The sequence below is a fragment of the Saimiri boliviensis genome, chromosome 16, assembly GCF_048565385.1.
Source record: "Saimiri boliviensis isolate mSaiBol1 chromosome 16, mSaiBol1.pri, whole genome shotgun sequence".
NCBI classification, from domain to species: domain Eukaryota; kingdom Metazoa; phylum Chordata; class Mammalia; order Primates; family Cebidae; genus Saimiri; species Saimiri boliviensis.
This window is the reverse complement of record NC_133464.1, coordinates 76,624,339-76,647,982: the sequence shown is the minus strand read 5'-3', so window position 1 is coordinate 76,647,982 and position 23,644 is coordinate 76,624,339. Positions and strand designations below refer to the sequence as shown.

The window sequence follows — 23,644 nt, the reverse complement described above, 5'->3', positions numbered from 1 at the left end:
TCTGCCTATACTAATATGGGAAAGAATGGATATGTTCATAGGAGGCTTGCATTATCAAGCTAGGATTCCATTGCAATTGTAGCTGATAGTTGAGTAAAATTCCAAATTTCACAGCTTGTTAAAATGGATAACATGGTACCCCTTTAACTTTACTTCCAAATATACTTTTTTTTTATCTGTGTAGCCACGCCTTTGTGTTGCTATCTCTCTTCTTGTTTTAATACCAATTATTTTCCTGTCTTTAGCTCCTTTCATGTGGACTTCTGGACAAGCTCAAGTTCAGTGTATTAGAACTGCAAGAATATTTGGATACCTACAACAACAGAAAAGAGGCCACACTCTCAGTAAGCTTTTGTGTTTCTATGCATATGCAGTTAGTTAAAATTGAATGAACCCAACCACTCTGAGTTCTTGGGAGGTGTTGTGATTAACTCTAAGATACTCTCTTTAGGGAGAAGACAGACATCACCTTTTCCCTTGTTAAGGATTACAATTCCAATTTAATGGTGGCAGAACCATATACGATATTAATTATATTAAAAAATGGTATCTCCAAAAGAGAAATTTTTCAGCATTCACTTTTAGCCCTACCAAGAAATTGGAAAAAAAATAGCTATCTGCTTGATACGTTGCTTACCAATGTTCTGACTTTCCTCAGAGATTTGAAATTGGTGACTACTTCCTTCCAGTGTTAGCCTCATCCAGAACTAGTTGTGGTGGATCTCCACTCTGTTCTCTTGGCCACTCTTGGAGGCTGTGTCTGCCAGTCCCCAGGCCTTCTCTTCGCCTCAGCTTTTGCTTTTTAATTTTTTCTTCCTTAATAGATCTAGATTGTAAAATGTTAGAGACAGAAGTGATCTAAAACCATCCATGCAAGCCCCCTGTTTTCTGACAGATCCACAGTTGGAGGCCCAGAGAACTCAGTGGTTCAATAGTAGGAAAAATTGCATATAGTATGCATTGAGCACTTCCTATAGCATACCAGACACTATAGAAAAAGCATGGGTTTTGAAGTCAGATTGACTTGAGTTTAAATCACACCTCAGTTATTTAAGAGTTAGGGACTTTGGGTAAGTGATTTGCCATATCTCATCTCAGATGCATCATCTGTAAGTCCTTGGTAATAATAACTGATTTGTAGGATTGTTATCAAGATATAACAATTATAATAGTCATGGCGGATATCATTTCCTGAGTCCTTTTTATATGTCCAACAACCTGCTAAGAGTTTAATCTTTTAAATTATATTATTTAATGCTCACAACTACCCCAAGAGTTGCTATTATTACCCTCATTCGCTAGCTAGGAACTGGAAGAGGGGGATTGAAACCCAGAGTTGTGGGATTCAAAGGCCCACATTCAAACTACAACATGATATTGCCTTGAAAACAGAAATAATATCTATAAACTGACCAGCACAATGCCACATAGATAGAAGATGTTCATTGTAAAGTTACTGATTTGGGGTTTATTGCTATTGCTGTTACTGATGGTATCTTGACCTGCCCAAGAGCAAGAGTTCTAACTTTCCACCATAATAATTCTGTCTTCTGTTTCTGTGGCCTTTTACATGTCACTGTTTTCAGCTTCTCAGTTATCAGCCAGTAAAAGTAATCTTTTCATTCTGGTGGGTGAACTAATTTAGCTTTTTTTTTTTTTTTTTTTTTTTTGAGACGGAGTTTCGCTCTTGTTACCCAGGCTGGAGTGCAATGGCACGATCTCAGCTCACTGCAACCTCCGCCTCCTGGGTTCAGGCAATTCTCCTGTCTCAGCCTCCTGAGTAGCTGGGACTACAGGCACGCACCACCATGCCCAGCTAATTTTTTGTATCTTTAGTAGAGACGGGGTTTCACCATGTTGACCAGGATGGTCTCGATCTCTTGACCTCGTGATCCACCCGCCTCGGCCTCCCAAAGTGCTGGGATTACAGGCTTGAGCCACCGCGCCCGGCACTAATTTAGCTTTTAATGTCAAGTGTGAACGTGGGTTCTTCAATGCTCATTTTTTCTTGCTCAAAGGTTCCCTTTCACACCTGTGTTAGTTACTATCCCAGATGTTTGAGACTGGCAGGATCTCTCACTAGCTGAGCTGTTACCATAATAGCCTTTCTCATACTGAAGGAGATCTGCCCCACAGCAGATGCAGCCACAGCAGCATAACAGAAGTAAGTGTGTCCAAGTCAAGTCATGTTGACCCAGGCTGTGAGGAAGTGTTGGTCCTATCTTCTAACCCTAATCATGTGGAAGATTTCTAGCCGTATGTATTCTTTTATACATAAATTAAGAACAGTGTGGTGAAACCATTCCCTAGGGCAACATAGTATAATGTTGAAATATAAAACAGATACTTTTAATTTCCAGCAGTTTATCTTTAACCCCCAAATACGACGCTTTTCAAAAAGTCATTACAGCACAATTTCATTTTACTATCATTAGAACCTTAATGAATTTTTTCTAACAGAACTGATACTCAAAGTGTTCTCAGAACATTGCTGAATTCACCTATGTCTGTCCCTCTCTTGCTGACAACAGTGGCTTGCAAATTGTAAGGCAACATTTGCGGGAGGATCAAGAGATGGAGTAATTACCTGTCAACCAGGAGACTCCGAAGAAAAGGTAATAAAAGCCTGTTGAATGGGTCTCCTCTGTGCTCTAACAGTGTGTGTTAGTTTTGGTCTACCCATGAAGCCTGCAACTTGAGAAAAGAAGAGGCAGAATGAGTCACCCCATACATTTACATGAAACCAAGAGAGTAAGACAGAATGACATTCAAGCATGACTGTGTGTTGATGGGATTTGTGAGGGGGTGGTTTCTTCGTTTTGGAAAAGTAGAGGTATAAAAATAACCTTTTTTTGCTGGACACTGTCTAACTATACTAACAGTTGCCTAATAAATTTATTCTTAATTCAGAATATAAAGCCAAATTTCATGAATTCTTCTGAGTCACTTAGTTTCTTCAATGAAGCAAGTTTCTCTCAACCTTTCAGCAGTCACTCTAAAACAGATTTTCTCATTTGGAATTGCTACACGCCTCAGACCAGTGTGCCGCACCGTAAAGGAAATTAAAGGACAGAGTAGGAATGGGTGAAAATCATTCATTCTGCAGTTAGGTATTGAGTGCCTCCCGTATGGCCCCATGGAGGACACAATCATGAGCAACAGACATGGCCTTTCCCTTGTGGAGCTTCTGATCTTATCAGTGAGACAAACATTAATGAAACAGTCATACAGCCATTAACTGCAACAAGGACCATTAAGAACAGGAGAGAACAGGAAGCTGAGAGATCACAGAGCAAGGCCACCAGATCCAATGGGGAAGACGGTTCTGGGAAGGAGTCTCCATGGAAGTAGCTTCTTGGCAGATAACTAAAATATGAGATGGAGAGGAGTGGGCCTGTGGTCTGCATAAAGGCCCCAAGGCAGGGGTACCAGGCCTTTCCAAGAACCAAGGAGAGCCCATATGGCTGACAGCACCAAAAGCCCCGTGGAGGAAAGGTTGAGAAGAGCCTGAACAAGTTGGCAGAAGCCAGCCCATGCAGGACTAGGGTATTTAACCTCAATAATAAACAACTGAAAGGGGTTAACAGCAGGGATGATTAGATAAAGGCTCTCCCACTCTGTCTACTGTGGAAACAGCTCAAAGTGGCAAGAGTCGTTAAGGGAACTTAGGAGGCGGCTGCCCCGTCTAGGGAAAGACAGTGTTACCTTAGAAGAATGTCATTACTACTGGAAAAGTTTTACATGGCACACCATCAGGAGGATCTGAAAACATCTTCCTGTGTTAGAAACAGTACTTTACTTACATAAAGAGAATCCAGTAAGGTCTGGTTTCTGGTCAGAGGTTTCAAGTAAAAATTTTCAACCAAACACCGGTGGTTCCACTTCAATTTGGTATTTGTTATTGAGCAAGTTTGCAGTCCTGAAAGTAACACTGTCCAGCATTGATTGAGTCACTTGGTGAGCTCCTTGATAAGTTTTAATGACGAGACCAGAGTTTGAAAAAGCAAACTATAAAGCTGAGAAATATCTAAAGAGGGCATTGAAGTAGAGGTTGCATTTCCACGTTGCTGCCCTTCTTGAAGACACACGTTTATATCTCACTTTATGGTTTACAGAGCACTCTCACACCCCTTAGACATTTGATCTCTCTGGAGGGAAGCAGGGCACTTGCATTTGCCCATTCTATAGCTGAAGACACCACAGCTTGACTTATCCAAGGCTCCGTGGCTGAGAAGTAACAGGCAGAGATGTAGACTGGACACAAAGTCTGTCAACATAGGCAAATAATAACTAGTTTGCCTACATTTTTAAACTGTTTAATGACTTATATAATGTCTCTCATAAGCAAAGCAGAGTTGAATATGCAGTTCAAAAATCACAATAAATTCTAGCATTTTCCTCAATCCCTATACATGCATCTGTGATGTGCTGTCTCTGATGATTTGTGACTTAGATTTTCACTGAATAGCCTGTGCCATTAGCATATCCCAGAAGTAATACATTTTTAAAAGATAAAATATTACCTAGGTTTCAGATTTTATGGACACCCAGTAGCACTCATGGCTGTCATTCCAGCCCAGCCCTCCCTTGCTAAACTCTGCTGTTAAAACAAATTTAGTCCAGAGAACAGTTACCAGGTTAGGATTTACAATGAGCACAAACCTAATCAAGTTCATTGTATAGTTTGTATAGTAGTGTTTAAAAACAACTTGTTTTCTGAAAACTTGCCCTCAATCACCAAATTCTTTTATATGCTCTATAACAGAACCTGAGACAGGAAAGTGCATTAATACATTGCAGATTTTTAAGAACAAGGGTTGAAACCAAATCTATTATTTATTTGTTTATTTGTGTATAGCTTCCTGGTTAACCCAAAGGATAACCAGAAATTCCAGTTAACTTATCCTGTTTTCCAAACATTCCAACTTTAAAATATGTATTTCTGTTGTGCTTGTGATTTATTAGTTGCTCCCTCTTCGTCTCCTGGTTCTTCTTTATCTTCCTCAAACAAGTATTTCTCTTATTTTTGCTTATTGTTTTTACTCATTTCCTCTTCTTGCACCTCTTTCTTTGCTTCTATTTTGTAGTACTTATTCCTCTCCATCTCTTCATGTGTTTTTACTAAACCCAAGAACTCAAAAAATATAGTTTATCTATTTATTCATTTGTTTCTATGTGACAACTCTGTTAGCATGAAGGTTTTGAGAGTACAAAAGTAGAAAGAAGAAAGTCATGTTTTCAAGTACTGTATACGTGTAATCTCATTTGATCCTTTACCACAATTTTTTGAAATAAGGGTTTTTCCATTTTGCAGCTAAGAAACCTGAAGCTGAGAGGCAAAGTCTAAAGGCCATATTCTTTCCGTTTGTCCATACTCTCTAGCTTAATTTTGGAGGCAAAACATATACACGGGAAAATGCTCAAGAATAATTTCCAGCATGTCTAATCTAGCTTTAGGAATCTGCATGAATAAAGAGGGAGGATGCATAAAACACCAAGAGGGATGAGAGTCAGATTGATTAGGAAAGGAATGATGGAAAGGCAAATTCAGAGTCTGGTGTTTCCAACGTTTTTGCAAAAACCAACCAAGCTTTGGCCCCATTATCAGTATTAGCTCAGTGTTTCAGAATATTTCCAAATGGCTCATGGACACATTGGTGACCAGAGAACTCAGGCAATGACCAGATGTCCTGAGGAAGATGCTGCCAGTCTTACCTATGTAACAGTTCTGGAGTCTGTGTGAAGGCAAATTATATGCCACTTAACAAAAGGTTGGCAGTCCTAGTAAGTCAGGCAAGGCGGGGAGATTTGTTTAAGTCATCTGGATACATGGTTACAGTCTCTGTTTTAATTGGTTAGTAGACTTTGGAAGTAGTCTGGCCACTGGGTGTGCAGCTCAAACCTCACACTTTCTAAGTCCACCCGCCTTGAGGCATGGTGCTCAGTACACAAATCAGGCAGCCTCAGCCCCCATCACAGGTAACACTCAACAAGGCCAGAAATGGGCTGTTAGAGCAAACTGAGGGAAAGAAGTCCTTTCACACAAAAGGTGGGCCTTGAGGGGAAATCATGGTGCCATTCCACTTAAATATCAAGATCTTATATGTAGAGATGTGGAGATACAATTTTGCTGATTAGAGCTACCATTTGGCCTTCACCCTAAAATAAAACCCAACAAATGCCTGGCCTCAGATCACTGCTTAGCTTACCTCCAAGTGATTCTCTCCAACACTCCTCTGTAATCAGGTTCTCTGTCTTCTAGAATGATTTGATGTTGCCAATCATTCTGTGCACGCCCTTGCCTGAGGACAGGTAGAATGGGAATAAGTGAACTTAAAACTTGCAGAATCTATGTCTGGATATAAGTAGCAAAATGAATATACCAATAAGTATTACTCATATCTGTTCTGTTTCAGAGAAGTGTGTACTTCATGAAAGGATTAGTGCTTACTTGACTAAACATAGCAAAGTAAATTCTTGAATAAAGATGTCAGTCTGTCAGAGATGGTGACAGTGTACAGACAGGCATATGAAAGCTTCTCAACCTCCAAGCCCTCCCCAGTCTGGTCTGGTCTTCGCCAGTAGAAAATTTCTAGTCATTCTTAACAGGTGATTTAAGTGAGGATTGCTGTAGAATTGTTTGTGGAAGACAATATAGTTCTTTGCTGGGTGCTGAATATTTATTTTTCCAATTTTTTTCTATTCTCAACATAAAGTTGCAGACATAAAAATAATGAAGAAAGTTTATGCACTGGTGGCTTGTGAACTATAACCAATTCACAGACCTGTTGTGTTAAGCTTGCACAATGTTAATTGACCTGCATTTAAAAATTAAAAACTTTCACACTTACAGCTGGGCGCGGTGGCTCACACCTATAATTCCAGCACTTTGGGAGGCCGAGGCAGGTGGATCATGAGGTCATGAGTTCAAGACCAGCCTGGCCAACATGGTGAACTACCATCTCTACCAAAAATACAAAAATGTGGTGGGCACCTTTAATCCCAGCTACTCAGGAGGCTGAGGCAGGAGAATCACTTGAACCTGGGAGTTGGAGGTTGCAGTGAGCCAACATTGTGCCACCGCACTCCAGCCTGGGCAACAGAGCAAGACTCCATCTCAAATAAAAATAAAAAACTTTCACACATACATACTCAAAACAGAATTCCTGGTGCCTCTAAATAAGATCTAGCAACACTGGCCTGCCTTCCTCCCTGGCAACAATGAGCTAGCACTAAATATAGACTACCCCATATGGACTCTCCACCATCCCTGCTGCCCAGTAAGTTCCTAATGCTGAAAGCAAGAGCCAGGTGCCAGTCATCATGATGCTTGACCTGTTGTTTTTCTTACAATAGAAAAACATTTATCTATACCTAAGTCCCCAAAATGAAGAATAAAGCTAGATAGAAAGGGCTTGCGTTTCCAAAAAGAAAACAAGAAAGAGTATTATTCTTTGCATATGCAAGAAGCATCTCTGCATATAATATGCAAGCACCTGTGTGCTGAACTCACTGTGGGATACGTTGGAAGAATATTCTCAGCACAGGTTCAAAACAGCAAAATAAACCATGTTTCTAAGAAATTATTTCCAATATTTGGGAAGTATATTTTGGGGAAGGCTCTTTTTTAAAGACAGCCATTATTGGTAAGTGATTTGGGCTTCTTGGTGATAATAATACCAATTCTCCTAGAATAAGGTGCAGCATACACTAAATAGGACATAAGGCTGGGCACAGTGGCTTACACCTGTAATCCTACACCTTTGGGAGGCCAAGGTGGGCAGATCATAGGTCAAGAGTTCAAGACCAGCCTGGCCAATGTGGTGAAACCCTATCTCTACTAAAAATATAAAAATTGGCAAGGTAGCTCATGCCTGTAATCCTAGCTACTTGGGAGGCTGAAGCAGGAGAATTACTTAAACCGGGACCTGGGAGGCAGGGGTTGCAGTGAGCTGAGATCGCGCCACCATACTCCAGCCTAGCCTACAGAGCAAGACTCCATCTCAAAAAAAAGCAAACAAAAAAAATAGGACATAAAACAAAGCATGTGATTTGCTTGTGTCACGAGATTGCTTCTCCCCATTTGCAGACACTGCTTTAGTAGTATTTTCTCAGCCTGCACAGATCAAAAGGAGAAATAAATTTCTTCATGGCTTAAAATTAGTATTTCCAACTGAGGATTTTGGTTTCCGTTGACCTTTCCATCTCTTGTGGAATTCATTCTGGAGTGGCTACTAGTTGATGGTTTAAGTGAACATAAATGCAGGTCAGGGAGCAAAGTCAGCTCTGGGTTCTGCAGGCAGTGGCTTTAGTCTACCCATAGGTAATTAACACAGTCCATCATCCCAGTTCCGCAGAGGTGGCCCCATAAAAACTGGAAATGTTTCCACATCATGTAGTATTGATTTTAGTTAATGCATTCATAATTCAACAGATAGTTCTGAGCACTACTTAAACATTTGACTCTTTGAACTCAAGGACAATAATTTACATTTGGCCTTCCTACATTTCATCTTATTATATTCAAATCATCATTCTAACTGTTAGGGTCTTTCTGGACGCTAACTTTCTCAGTTATGTATTTTCTATTTACATAATCTATGAGTAGAAAGCCTTCAACCTCTGTTCTTATACAAATTGAACAAGTTAAATGTTGAACAAGACTTTTCTCCAGTTAAGTTATAATCTATTAAACATCATCCTTCAGATAGAGTCAGTCTTTCTTCTATAAGCCATATTCTTTCTCATGTTGACTAAAGAAATGTCTGAAGACAGCTTACAGATTTCTTGAAAAAAGTAAATACCTCAGGATGTATAATCTATATCATAGGTGTATTTATCTTTCAAATCAAAGCTTTGAGAGATATTTATGACCAAGGTCCAAAAAACTACTTAACAAAGATAATGCAATAGCCGTCAATGTGCCAGACCCAAGCATTATTAGCAACAAGTGAGTACATATTATTCCCACCTGTTTAGGAGATTTCATGATTAGGCTAGGTTATTTAAATTTTATCTCACTAATTTAAACCCAGGACTTTCAGAGATTAAATGTGATGAAAATAATAGCCACTATGTGGTTCATCTCTCTCTCTTTTTTTTTTTTTAGAGAGGGGGTTCCTCCATGTTGGTCAGGCTGGTCTTGAACTCCCAACCTCAGGTGATCTGCCCACCTCAGCCTAGTTCATCTTTTATCATATCAAAAATTTCTTAGATTTTTAGTGACCGGTTATGTCATAAGCACAGAAGACAGACCCCAGATATGGCTATGCTACTGCCGATGAGCAGGAGTTCCATTATTCTGGGCTTTTAAGAGCTATGCATTCCTCAGTTGTTTATGATAAGTTCTTAATATCTTGGCTTCTTGATCTTTTTTTTCCTAATTCTGAGAAAACATACCTCTAAATACAGTTTTGTAAATCAAGCCATATCAGGAGAACAGGAGTGGGGCTTGAAGAAAATCCTGCGACTAAATAAAACAGGGACATTCCCACATGTTCAAAAGAACCTGAAGTCACCAAAATACAAATAAGTTTATTAGGACTTCTCAAGGGATTATTTTTAGAATGTGGATACAGAAAAACATGAGCATGGGAGGGTGGGACAAGGGGAATTATAATATTTTCCATAAAATGGCTCCATAGAAAGGCATTTTTCACTATCTTCTTGGAACTCTAAATGAAAACTAGGTCCAAGCCTGTGGCCTATGAAAAGATTCTGGGATAATAAATATCAAAGAAGCCTGAACTAGTCTACCTAAAAAGGAAAATTTAGGAAGAATCCTGAGAACTGGTATTCATCACAGTTGGCCATCTCCCAAGAAAAGCACTATTTTGTGCCCTGAGAGCTGAGTGGGAGGAATTCATGGACAACGAAATTCCTTAGCACCAAGCTGGAGTTGAAAAGTTTCCTCTGCCTTTATTGAACAGAAAAGAGTATACTTAAACTGATTTGATGATCTCTTTGGATGTAACCTTGTTTCGGAAAGCAATAAAAAGCCGTTTTCTTCACACAAGACCATGTAATTTACTCTCAGCACTTGCTTCATTCCACACTTCTGACAGGTAAATCCCATAGTAGCAAATGTTTACTTCCCAAACTGCATACTAAACGTTTCAATCATATTTGTTGTTGCCCTGAAAGTCTTTGCACTGGAAATTCTCCATCTATATAGACTTAAGACTGGCCCTGTGTGACTGACTACCTTATATGATACTGTATTTCAGAACAGAAAGTTTGGTTTTAGAAACCTCTAGACATAAAGTTTTCTTGAGAACAGTAAATACCTGAAGCTCTGTAGTCCCTACAGCACAGGCTTAAAGGTGTTTATCTTCCAAACTTTGAAAGAAATGTATGGCCAGGGTCCAAAAAACTACTTAGTAAACATAATATAATATGCATCAATGTCTCAACCCCACATGATAAATAAGGGAAGAATAGACCCTTGGAGGATAGGGCAGGGCTTGGTGTTGGTGGCAGTCCTTTAATTATATTTGTAGACACTAATAAATAATAAGTTGATAGTTTCATTTGTTCTTTTGCACTGTACCTTATTTTCAAGTACAATACATTTAACTGATGATAACCCAAAGATTGTTTGAAAGAGCTTTAAAATAAGGGGGTTTTCCTGGATTAGAAACTGTTAGGTCCTTAAGTATTTTGAAAATTCTGAACTAGGTAAGTTGATGCATAATTAGGAATGGTCAGTTTGATTCCTTAAAAAAGTACATTCTGTCAAGTTTTGCTTATCTCTTTCTACATACCCAAACTTTCTATAAACCAAGTCCATGATATGGTGACATCAAAAAATGGTAGCTGCTATTGAACATGGCCTAGTTACATTATTTCAGACTAATCATTAGTGTAGATTACTCTTAGAAATTGTCTATCGGAGGAAAAAATACTATAAAAAGTAAAGTGCAAGAAAATTACCTCTTAGATCTCACACTTGTTTGAGGGTATACAACATTTAGTCCTTTGAAATTAAAAAGTATAGCAGTCCTGTGCTTTTTCTATAAAATAATCTCAATCTGCAAGGGAATCCAACTAAAGAAAATACCATGTAGATTGTTCATTATGTTCAATGTTAATTGGAGGGTCATGGTTTAGTAGCTGTGAAACTGAACATATTAAAGACTCTGCCTTAATTAATATAAAGCTATAGTATAATTTGTTTGGGGCTATAATTCTTCAAAAGACTAAGCTGGCTCCCTCTCAGTTTTACTGTGTTCACATATTATGCACATTTATACACTAAAATCTTCAAGCAATAAAAGTTTGGACTTTTGGTCTCTAAAACTGACTGACAAAATCTAAACTGACTAATCAGAGAACCTAAAAACGTAAACGTTATGTTTTTTCAATGATATGTTCCCTACTAGAGCTTGTTTTTAACTGGAATGCTGTGCATGTTGAGTGGGTACGACATTTGCAAGCATTTATCAAGTGTGGGTGAGCATTGCTAATACCGCTGACGGTTCTGCTCTTGGAAAAGGGCCGTGCTTTCTGTTGCATGCAGACACTGACCCTGTCCTTTCTTTCCTTTCCTTTGTTTCCTGTGCCATGCTTGCTGTGTAGCAAATGGAATCTCTTGCAGTAAGTTAACTTTCTTTCATACTCTTTGTCCATTTAGGCATGGACCCATAACAAACCTCATTTTTTACCGTTACTGTTGTTATCTCTTAGCATGTTTTCCCTTTCTCATTTTATTTTATTTGGTAGATTAAGACATGGCAGTTTATTAGGAGTGTTCTGGGCTGCTTTTGCCCCAAAGTACATTGCTATGAAATCACATGCTATCAGCAAAATATTTTGTGTAATAACTATCACGATTTGGCACTTGGGAAAGTCAGGGTTTTCATAGCCAGGTTTCACCCTAAATTGTGAAGGTAATGTTGTTTTTAAGCAATACTTTTTTATTTATTTGTAAATCTCTAGCAGTTATCTTTTATACCAGATTTTTAAAATTTAAAGACCATAAAATACAATGTTTTACTAAAACAACCAAACATCCAGTTTGAGTTAATTAGTCAGTGTAGCTGATTCTTTAATCTTAGGCTGGTTACTGTGTTGAGAGATCAAATAAATTTAGGCAGAATTGGTTTTCCCCTAAAGAGCAAGGAAGGGCTGGGAAGAGAAAGGAAACCATTCAGCATAGTCTTAGCATAAATTTTAGTAACTTTAGGATCAAAAGTCTGTTAGTCATATCAATAGAGTATTCTTCCTAAAACCTAAATTCCTGTGATTTCTCTCCTTAAACTGACTTGGGAGAACAGGTTTAAGTCACCTCAGAAGCTCTCAATTCTGAGCTGCATTCGTTGTAGTCCTTGGTAAAAGAAAGGCCCTCTTTATCATGCCCCATTTGAAAACTCAACAGTGAAGCATTTAGTTTAAACCACATATTTAACTCACTTTCACTGGTGACTACTGGCCATGAAATTCTACTGAGTGAAGGCTGCTCCTTAGTTCCTTTCACAGAATCCCATCCACTACCTGGGAACAAACTCATTCTTGGAATAAAATAGGCAAAGTTTAGAGGGTATAGCTCAAAGACTAGTCTGATCACTGGCACTGGAATTATTTTTCCCTCATAGTATATATAAGTGGTATAATGAACAAATTACAGGGTACAGAGGTTCAAATGTACCCCTGAAACATTTTAAATTCCAAAGGTATCTGTGTGGCTCAAGGGCATTTTGTATGATTACTTTTTGATGTCCTTTCCACAGAAATTCTCAAATGTGTTCATAATGTCTCCTTTTTTCTAAGTGTTTTTGGTCCCTTTTTATCTTTTTTTAATTCAGCAAGTACTTACTGAGCACAGAGTAGACATATCATCAGTAAGCCTGATACAGGACTCTGGAGGCCATGTGACTCCAGACTCCAGGCCCAGGCATCTACAGAATTTATAAGTTCAACACCTAGAACTGCTTAATGTTCTGCCTTTCAAATATACTCTAAAGGAAAATTTAAAAAATAATAATGTATAGCTTATAAAAGTGAACACAACCACTCAGCTGTAATTGGTAGGTGTTTAATTGGTAAATTTAATTGAAATTTGGCTGTTCACTCAGTCCCTTTATAGGTGTTACTCTCTAATTAGTGATCCGTTAACACAGACTAAAATCAAAATTATACTGTGGATTTTTTACTGATATTTAATGACTGTATTTTGTTTTTCTGTTTTATTTGAAATAACAGCTGGTTATGTTTTCTTAAAAAAAAGTTTGTCTCCATTGAGATTTCACTAGTTATATATGAATGATCTTTAATAACTGTTTCTTCCCATGCAATTTCTCTCTCTAGCAATTGGAGCTGTGTCAGAGATTATATAAGTTACACTTCCAGCTGCTGTTGCTTTTTCAGTCCTACTGTAAGCTCATCGGCCAGGTGCATGAAGTCAGCTCCATGCCAGAGGTGAGTCCACACGCTTCCCAACCCCACATCCTGCCGTGAAAATTACTTCTTTTGTTCTTCTCCCCTCCACCCCATTTGTAACTGCCCAAGTGATTTTATTCCCACATAATAATGTTGCTCAAGCAGAAGTCTGAAATAAATGTGTCTGGTATGTATTTCTATTCTCATTTTTAAAAGCAGGGTTAGGAGTAGGTCTGGAAAGTGAGGTGCCTCAAAATTTAAGAACACATGTAGGAGAGAACCTTCCTTCTGGTTTCGTCCTAGGTGCCTTGCTTCCCTCTCCCTGATCCTGGCCCTGGGGCTGGACATCCTTGTTTAAAATTTTTCCATGTGTGTGGGTTTTCTTCTTTACATTAGCTTTTCATACTTGCCATTACCTTGAGATAAGAGGGAAATGTCTGTATGTTATGTTTCGTTCTCTTCGGTTTCCCTGCCCTGCTTAGCACCAGCATGTTTTAATATTTTAATATTTAAAATAAAATAATTTAAACATATTACTGCTGAGCCAAAATTTTCCTACAAATGAAGAAATACTACTGTACTGTAATCAGTGGAATAATGGTGGTGTGTACTGGATACTATAGAAGCTTAAAGGCAAGAAAGGTTGAAACCGAAGAGACTGCTGGAGAAAACCACACCCGAGTGGACTCTGAGAGAATGAGTTGGAGAGAGGAATATTCCACTAAGTACAAACAGCATGGCATAAGCCTGATAGGAAGAAAGAGAAAGGAACTACAAGCAACGTAGTATTGCTAGAATAGAAGGTGCACCAAAAAGGAGCTATAAGATAAGGCAGAAGAGAGAGGGGTAAAGGCGAGATCATAAGACATGCTGCACCTAGGAGTATTTCAGGTGGATCTCTGTGTCAGCTACACAGACGGTGGGTCTGACGACAGCTAGACCAGAGACATGGAGACCAGAGATGAGGCGGCTGAAATAGTTCAAACAGAAGGAGAGAATTTGAACTGGGACAGAAGTGCTAGGTATGGAGAGGAGGAAGGAAATGGGAGACACAGGTGCAAAGATAATGGAAACTGATGGGGGGATGAAGGTGAGAGAAGAGTTGAGGAGAGGATGACACTCAGGTTCCATCTTATATGAACCAGGTGACCAGTGGCGCCAAAGCTGAGACAGGGATATAAAAAGAAGGACTGAGGCAATGCTGTGTCCAGGCAGTCAAGCCTTCTGCCGGCTAGTCAATGGCTGAGGCTGCATACTGGACCAGGACCTGGCTTAAATGGTGACTGACCTCTTGCAGGTGGTTAGATGTGAGGTTAGCGGAGAAATCTGGACAAAAGGCACAAATTTAGTCATGAACAACTAAAAGTCGATTAACCCATCCCAGTGATAGCAGAAAAGTGAGGATGAAGCCTGGAAAACCTCATCATCTAAGGGCAGAGGAGGAAGAGCCACAAGAGATGAATTACAACCATTTTACCATTTTTTTATTACTCAGTTTGCAAAAAGGAAAAAAGTATACAACTTTATACTTTCAAATGCTTATTTCAAGGGAGTAGCCCTTCACAATCAGTTTTCCTCTATTTAAGTTGTCAGATAACAGGAGTCAACTCTTCTCTCTTTTATTTGCCACATGGTCAAGATAATCTTTTTTTTTTTCCTCCTTTGAGATAGAGTTTTGCTCTTGTTGCCCAGGCTGGAGTGCAATGGTGCAGTCTCGGCTCACTGCAACCTCCTCCTCCTGGATTAAAGCGATTCTCCTGCCTCAGCCTCCCAAGTAGCTGGCATTAAAGGAATGGCACACATGGCTAGTTTTGTATTTTTAGTAGAGATGGGGTTTCACCATGTTGGTCAGGCTGGTCTCAAACTCCTGACCTCAGGTGATCCACCAGCCACAGGCCCACAATGTGCTGGGATTACAGCTGTGAGCTACCTGGCCAGGATTCACCATTCTTGATGCCATTAAGAACATTTATGATGAATGAAAGGAAGTCAAAATATCAACACTGACAAGAGTTTGAAAGAAGGTGATCCCAATGGACAACTTTAAGAGGTTCAAGACTTCAGTAGGGGAGGTAACTGCAGATGTGGTAAAAATAACAAGAGAACTAGAATTAGAAGTAGGACCTGAAGATGTGACTGAATTGCTGCGGTCTCATGATGAAATCTGAATGGATAAGGAATTGCTTCTTACGGATGAACAAATCAAATTTTCTGTTGTTGTTATTGTTTTTGAGACGGAGTCTCACTCTGTCACCCAGACTGGAGTGCAGTAGCACAATCTCGGCTTGCTGCAACCTCTGCCTCTCAGGTTCAAGCGATTCTCCTGCCTCAGTTTTCCAGGTAGCTGGGATTACAGGCCTGCGCCACCATGCCCAGCTAATTTTTGTATTTTTAGTGGAGATGTGGTTTCACCATGTTGGTCAGGCTGGTCTCAAACTCCTGACCTCAGGTGATCCACCCGCCTCAGCCTCCCAAAGTGCTGGGATTGCAGGCATGAACCTCCACAACTGGCCCAAATAAAGTTTCTTTATGTGAAATTTACTCCTGGTGAACATACTGAGAACACTGTCAAAATGACAAAAGACTTAAAATATTATATAAACTTAGTTTATAGAGCAGTAGCAGAGTTTAAGATGATTGACTGCAGTTTTGAAAGAAGTTCCATGGTGTATAAAATGTTATCACATGCTACAGAGAAATATTTCATGAAAGGAAGTCAATCAATAAAGCAAACTTCATTGCTGTCTTATTTTAAGAAATTGCCCCAATTACCCCAACCTGCAGCCACCACCAGCTTGATCAGTCAGCAGTTGTTAACATTAAGGCAAGACCCTCTACCAGCAAAAAGATTATTACTCACTGAAGGCAGAGATAATTGTTAGCATTTTTTAGCACTAAACTGTTTTTCAATTAAGGTATGTACATTTTTTAGACTTAGTGTGCTTAGACTACAATATGGATGTAAACATAATTTTATATGTATGGGGAAATCAAAAAATTTGCATGACTTACTTTATTGCAAATGTCTAGAACTGAATATTTCCAAGGTATACCCAGTGTGTGTATTTATATAGGTTAAGTGCACACACAGTGTTTAAATACTATATAAGTTTTAAATAATGTATAGATACACAACTTACCTAGGTTTAAAATAATTAAGGAATAATTTGCTTTCAAATTTAAAACCACATACAAAATTAAGATACTCTAATATCTTGTTTTAAAAGATTATTTCAACCGGGCGCGGTGGCTCAAGCCTGTAATCCCAGCACTTTGGGAGGCTGAGGCGGGTGGATCACGAGGTCGAGAGATCGAGACCATCCTGGTCAACATGGTGAAACCCCGTCTCTACTAAAGATACAAAAAATTAGCTGGGCATGGTGGCGCGTGCCTGTAATCCCAGCTACTCAGGAGGCTGAGGCAGGAGAATTGCCTGAGCCCAGGAGGCGGAGGTTGCGGTGAGCCGAGATCGCGCCATTGCACTCCAGCCTGGGTAACGAGCGAAACTCCGTCTCAAAAAAAAAAAAAAAAAAAAAGATTATTTCAGTAAATTTTAAACCTACTTCTATAGTAGGTGTATTTAACAGGCATGGGTATGAAGAAAAATAGTCCTTCAAGGCTTCAGTTTTTTTATAGTTTGTACCATGAGTAAGTTGCGAATGAAGAGGAAAAGTAAAGGTGTTGAATAAATAACTTTCCAAAGTAAACAGGCATCAACTTGCATTACAAAGAGGAAAAAAACCTTTAATTTTATGCCAGTTTTTTAAATGCTCTTGAGATCAAATTGCACAACAGCTGTCTTCTGTAGTATATATTGAGACACTTTGAAGTGACACAGGTTTTCTTATGCTTTACACTTTAATACCCTGGATCTTTTGGTTCCAGTAACTTTGAGGGGAAGTATCTTTTTTTTTTTTTTTTTTTTAAGACAGTCTCGCTCTGTCGCCAAGGCTGGAGTGCAGTGGCACGATCTCGGCTCACTGCAACCTCCACCTCCAGGTTCAAGTGATTCTCCTGCCTCAGTCTCCAGAGTAGCTACAGGTGCGCGTCACCACGCCTGGTTAAATTTTGTATTTTTAGTAAAGACAGGGTTTCACTGTGTTAGCCAGGATGGTCTTGATCTCCTAACCTCATGATCTGCCCGACTTGGTCTCCCAAAGTGCTGGGATTTCAGGCATGAGCCACCACGCCTGGCCGAGGGAAAATATCTTTTACCTCTGTAGCATTAATACAAACATTAGTTTAAGATTATTCTTCATCCTCAAAACTGTGTCTTCAGTTTTTTCCCATGGCATGGAACCAACAGTGAGAAAACTTCTTGTTAGGACAGAGTCCATGGTCATGATTACATTTACTGAGCATTTATGTGCTGGACTGTACTAAACATTTGGTATACATTTTTTCCACTTACTCTTTAAACCTTTAGGATGGCCATTATCTTCAGTCTCACACATGAGAAAACTGAGGTGCTGAAAAGTCAGTTAACTTGTCCATGTTCCCACAGTACCCTGCAGCGCTGGCATTTGAACCCAGATCTACCCACTCTTGAGCCCGATCTCTTGTACTCTTTCCCTCTGTATTTATGCCCTTTCTACTTAAATAGAAAACATTTTACATGAAGTCTTAATCTTTTCTATAAGGATAGCATCTCAGTGGTTGACACATATTCAGTGCATACAACTCAACAGTCCCCTACACATACCATGGAGTGCAATGTCATCTGTCCTATTCGAATTTACCAAGGTATTAAGCTTATGCTTAACCAGACCTATATGATCCATTTTTTTTTTCCTTTTGGGATGTCAAATTCCCCCAGCACCTAAATACAGTTTAAAAAACATTTTTTTTTAACAGCTGCTGAATATGTCCAGGGAACTGAGTGACCTAAAGAAACACCTGAAGGAGGCCACCGCCGCCATTGCAGCCGACCCTCTCTATTCAGAGGGTGCATGGTCCGAGCCGACCTTCACGTCCACTGAAGCGGCCATCCAGTCCATGCTGGAGTGCCTGAAGAACAACGAACTCAGCAAAGCTCTGCGGCAGATCAGGGAGTGCAGGTGACTCTGCTGTTTCTTTAGAGGTGGTTGCAGGCAGTGCACACCTGGCTGTTACTCTGATGGCTGGAGTCTAGTCCGCTGCGGAAGGCTGGGTATTCTACAGGTCTCTTCTCAGATCTTTACCCTTGCCCAGCTTTCAGAACTTACATGTTGAAAGTGTTGGTGCTGGTTCTGGCCATTTGTCATCCCTAAAATGACAAAATGCTCAAGCACTTCAAAATATACCTTCATATAATTTTAAACTAACATTTGAATATATCTTTTTTGGTTTTGCCCCTACATTCTGGTATTGTATTCACATTCATTGAAACCAGAATGCTGTCGCATATAAGGTAAATGTTTTAAGCATATCAGATTCCATTGTGATATTTTTATACTTTTGACATTTTATCAAGATACTCAAGATTCTAAAATTGATGATGAAGGAAACCACCGCCACCACAGCCAACCGTCTCTATTCAGAGGGTGTGTGGTTTCCACAGCTCTGAATATGCTATACCCCACTGAATTGTTTACTTTAGATGAGTGAATTGCCTGATATGGGAATTCCATCTCAATAAAGCCTTTTTTAAAAAGTAATATGCTTATATTAATGAAGACTCATAAGCTCCCAACTTTGTGACCAATAGTGCCTCTAATCTGTGCTATTCTTTTTGACTGCAGAAGTCTGTGGCCCAATGACATCTTTGGAAGCAGTTCTGATGATGAGGTCCAGACACTGCTGAATATTTATTTCCGTCACCAAACTCTGGGACAGACGGGTACTTACGCTCTGGTGGGGTCTAACCAGAGCCTGACGGAGATCTGCACCAAGCTGATGGAGCTGAACATGGAGATCCGGGACATGATCCGCAGGGCCCAGAGTTACCGTGTGCTCACTACTTTTCTTCCAGACTCCAGTGTTTCCGGCACTAGTCTCTGACAGGAGCCTCCTGTCTCCACTGGGTTCCAAACTGGCAGTGCTGCCATGCTGGGGCGACGTCATTCAGTGTCTTCTCGGCCTTCAAAAGGCTTGGACAGACTGTTTTCCCTCTTGTTACCTGTAGGGCTTTTTCTAAAGAGAATGGCAGAACTTCCAATGTGTAGCAATACCATAAGAACCAAGGTAGCTTAGAACATCCTGGACAGACTCCACTCGTCATGCTGTGTGGCACAAATGGGTTACATTTGACCGAGCAGATGCAACTCACTACTGAAGAAGTGACTTCTGTTGCATACCAAAGCCGACTACACTGAACAGTACCTTCCTTTCTAGAAACAATTTTAGATTGGCAAAAGTGCAATGTTTTCTTCACTCAAAAAATTTTATATTCTCAAACATGTACATTCTCTCCCTTTCTTGTTTCGTTTTCTTTTTCCTTTCTTTAGTGGGCTGAGAAAGGGGCAGGCAGAATGACGCTGGCCACTGAAAACCAAGATGGTCAAAAGCTGACAGCCTGTGTGTGTGAAAAGGGAATTGTAAATGAACTGCAATGTAATGTACACTGTAATTTGAATAGAATTACTGTATCTAAAAGGAGCTGCTATGAAGTACCTTTCTTATGTTGCTAGGCTACTGTTTCCGAAGGCCCTGGATCTCTTTGCACCAAAAATGGTCCAGATAGACTCTTTTTAAGGATCTTGGCTGCTTTTTACTAGAAAGTTGCTTTTATGAGTATATTTATACTGCAGAAGGATGAGTGTTAATTTTAATTAACTTTGCCGTTTTGTAGAGAAAAACTCTTCACAGTGTAAATTCCAAGTCTTTTCTCCAGTCAGGCATGCATATTTTAATATCCGTTTGGATAGCCGAAAGTAGAATCATAAAGGTAAAATAAGAGTTGTTGCTTTGTTTCTTAAATGTCATATTTTATGTGTAATGTATATGTAAAGGGCCATTCTTCAGTTCTCTCCTTAAACAGGCTGTCAAGTGTTCGATGTGTGCATGTGAACTTGTTGCACAGCAGAAACATATTCAGAGTTTATCTATGTAACTTATTCACTCTGTAAATACATTTAAAGTTTTTGTGATGTAAGCTTACTTGATATTCTGTTCAGAACTTTCTTTAGACTAAAAAAAAAGAAAAAGACAAAATACAGGTTGACCATGGATTTTATTTCTGGTTAATGAAAATGTTTGCCCTGGGCACACATGAAGTTTTGCATGTGCATTGCCAAAGTAATAACCCCAAGGGACACCCCTCATATGTATGTTATGAATGGCATCCATGGGGGTCATGCCATGCATGGCCCTCAGGAAGCTGGAGGTAAGTATTATCTCTTGGGAAGTTGGCTTCAAAACTGTGAGCTTCAATCAATTCTCTGTAATTAACCAAGGTACAAAAATCAGGAAAAAGTGAGAGCTCCAATTCCCTATAATCTATAATTAAGTTGTCATCCTTCAGATTTGGAAATTGATTCTATAGTGAGCAGGAAAAAGTAGTAGGAGTTTTAATTCTGTCACCAACACCTATTCGCTACCTCCCCCACTAGGAAAACAGGAACACAGGGAGAAACACGTAACAATCTCATTTATGCTGTCTTTCTATTCATATTTTACTTGGACCAACAAATATAACTTGTTTTACCAGCACATGGCTACTGAATCATTGGCAGTAATATTCTAGGAGTATCCTACAGAAAAGAACCTAACCAGCTGGGTGCGGTAGCTCACGCCTGTAATCCCAGTACTTTGGGAGGCCAAGGCGGGTGGATCACGAGGTCAAGAGATCGAGACCATCCTGGTCAACATGGTGAAACCCCGTCTCTACTAAAAAAATATACAGAAAATTAGCTGGGCATGGTGGCGCGTGCCTGTAGTCCCAGCTACTCAGGAGGCTGAGGCAGGAGAATTGCCTGAACCCAGGAGACAGAGGTTGCGGTGAGCCAAGATCGCGCCATTGCACTCCAGCCTGGGTAACAAGAGCGAAACTCTGTCTCAAAAAAAAAAAAGAACCTAACCTAGGATTTTTTTCTGTTACCACAGATATAACTACTAGTAGATTTTAATAATTTTCTGAACAGCTGTATACATATTTTTCTGATGGTTTAATTTTTTTCAACTTGTCTGAAAGATTATTTGCTATGATTTGTAGTAACAACAGAATCATGATCTCTCTGAAAAATACCTCATAAAATAAAGGTTTCTGTGGGTAACCACGGTAGCCAACTTTCAGAGAGTTTTGTTGGAAGCCACAGTAGAAAGAACAGATTCATCATGAACTGAATTTCCCACCATGCCTTCTTACCCAGCAGAGAACCACTGTGATGGTTTACTCTTTTTTAAAAAAAAAAAAAAAAGGATTTCAGCAGTGCATTGCAACCTAAGATACTAACACAGGAAGCAGTGGGGTTTTTTTGTCTTTGTTTTTCTCAATTTTAATTTTAAAAGGAGATGTATTAATGCGAAAGATTTCTTCTACTTTTCCTCTATCTCTTCACCTCCTCTCCTTGAAGTGATGGAAAAATTGTGTAGGACGCAGCACCACTCCAGCAGAGCCCAGCAATAACTTTAGATCCACCGGTCAAATCTTGTTGCCTATTGCTCTGCCTGTTACTGAAGCATTAATGTTAATTGCCTTCCCCAGGGATACAGAGAAATAGAGGTACCAAAAGAAGGGGTAGATATTTAACAGATGCCTCAGTGGTAAGAAAGATTCCTCCTTGCATCTAACTGCTTTCTAGCACTAAAACACGATATACCTTTTATCCACCTGCAGAATAAAGCAACCCAGACAGGTGCTCTGTAACTTAGATGTAACCTGATTAAAATTATAGTCTCCAAATACAGTGTTTTAGAAAAGGCACTGTACATTTTTAGAGGCATGTGAATGTCATTCCCACCTCTTACCCATCTAACATAGGTGAGATGTTAAGAAAATGTGCTGGTGTTGCTGTGAAATAAAGATGCCTGTAATTGTAGGCAACACACACATGCATGAACATCCAAAGTTAGGTCTCAAGGCTCTTCTAGTTCCAAGTCCTAACAAACAATGATCTTTTCAGTGAACTGTGGAATTCTGGAAAGAATAAGCGTACCTCCAGGCTGCTTACATCAATAGTTTACACGTGCTTCCAGATGTCTGCCTTAACAACAGAAAATTAGCGTCCATAGGTGAGTATTAAGGTGTGTTAATTGTATCTCAATAAAACTAGTTTTCAATGCATTTATTTTGGATCAATTAATGTTTGGATACCTGTGATGAGCCAAAGTATTTCTTCATTCAGCAAATATGTATTGCATACCCCCTCTGGGCTAGGCACTGTTTTAGAGGACACCGCAGCCATGAAAACAGATGTGGTCCCTGTTCCTGTGTGGCTCCTACATTTGAGTGGAGGAAGACTACTTGTCTATGTTGGGTAGTGATTAGTGCCATGAAGAACAAAACAGATACAGTGAGTAATGGGGATGGGGCTGTCTTAGCTATCATTCTAATAAGGTGGTATCTGAGGAGAGATCTGAATGAAGTGGGGATACAATGGCTATCCAGGGAAAAGAGCATTCCAGCAAAGGAAAAAAACATATACAGAGACCCTGAAGGAGGGGTAGGATCACTTTGTCGAAGGGACAGCAAGGAAGCCAATGACTGAGTGAAATGAGTGAAGAGGGCGTTCAGAGAGGACAGCCGAAAGTTCTGTAAGCCACAGCAGGACTTGGTCTCTTGCTGAGCAAGATAGGAAGCCACTGGAGGTCTACAGGCCAAGCTGTGACTTACGTTTAAAAGGATTACTCCATTTGGGATGATGAAAAAAAGTTCTATAACAAAAGTTTTGTTGTCGTGGTTATACAGCATTGTGAATGTACTTAATGCCAATGAATTGTGTACTTTAAAATGGTAAATTTCATGTTATATATGTTTTACCACAATAAAAATAATTGTTTTAAAGAATCACTCTGGCTGCTATGTGCAGAACAGACTGCAGATGGGCAGAAGTAGAAGCAGGAAGACTAGAAAGACAGCTGTGGCGATAGTGTAGTCCCCAGGCAATGCTGACTTAGGCTAGAGTAATCACAACAGAAGTGATTAGTAGTGGGCATATTCTGCAAATAATTTAGAGTTAGAGCTGACAGTCTTACCAGTGACACAAAGAATGGGAGAGAGTTTGGCCTAAACAACTGGAGGAATGGAGTCGCCACTAACTGAGATGAGGGAATGCATGTTTGGGAGGTAGAAACCAAGATTTATTCTTCAGACATGTTAACTTTGAGATGTTTCATATCCAAGACAAAA

The 23,644-nt window shown here is 39.6% G+C and overlaps 1 protein-coding gene across 8 annotated transcripts in view; it reads left to right on the top strand.

Annotated features, from left to right (window-relative positions):
- The window catches only part of FRY (FRY microtubule binding protein), a 450,912-nt gene extending 427,610 nt beyond the window's left edge, over positions 1-23,302 (top strand). For 6 of the 8 annotated variants that reach the window (XM_074387881.1, XM_074387876.1, XM_074387878.1 and 3 more), the window contains 6 exons: positions 246-344; positions 2,532-2,615; positions 11,578-11,595; positions 13,306-13,416; positions 18,232-18,434; positions 19,098-23,302. In XM_074387881.1, coding sequence (XP_074243982.1) covers positions 246-344; positions 2,532-2,615; positions 11,578-11,595; positions 13,306-13,416; positions 18,232-18,434; positions 19,098-19,356 — 774 coding nt within the window. In that variant the 3' untranslated portion in view covers positions 19,357-23,302. The remainder of the gene's footprint in view (positions 1-245; positions 345-2,531; positions 2,616-11,577; positions 11,596-13,305; positions 13,417-18,231; positions 18,435-19,097) is intronic. The other 2 variants (XM_074387877.1, XM_003919702.4) reach the window with 1 other exon arrangement.
- The last annotated feature ends 342 nt before the right edge of the window (positions 23,303-23,644 follow it).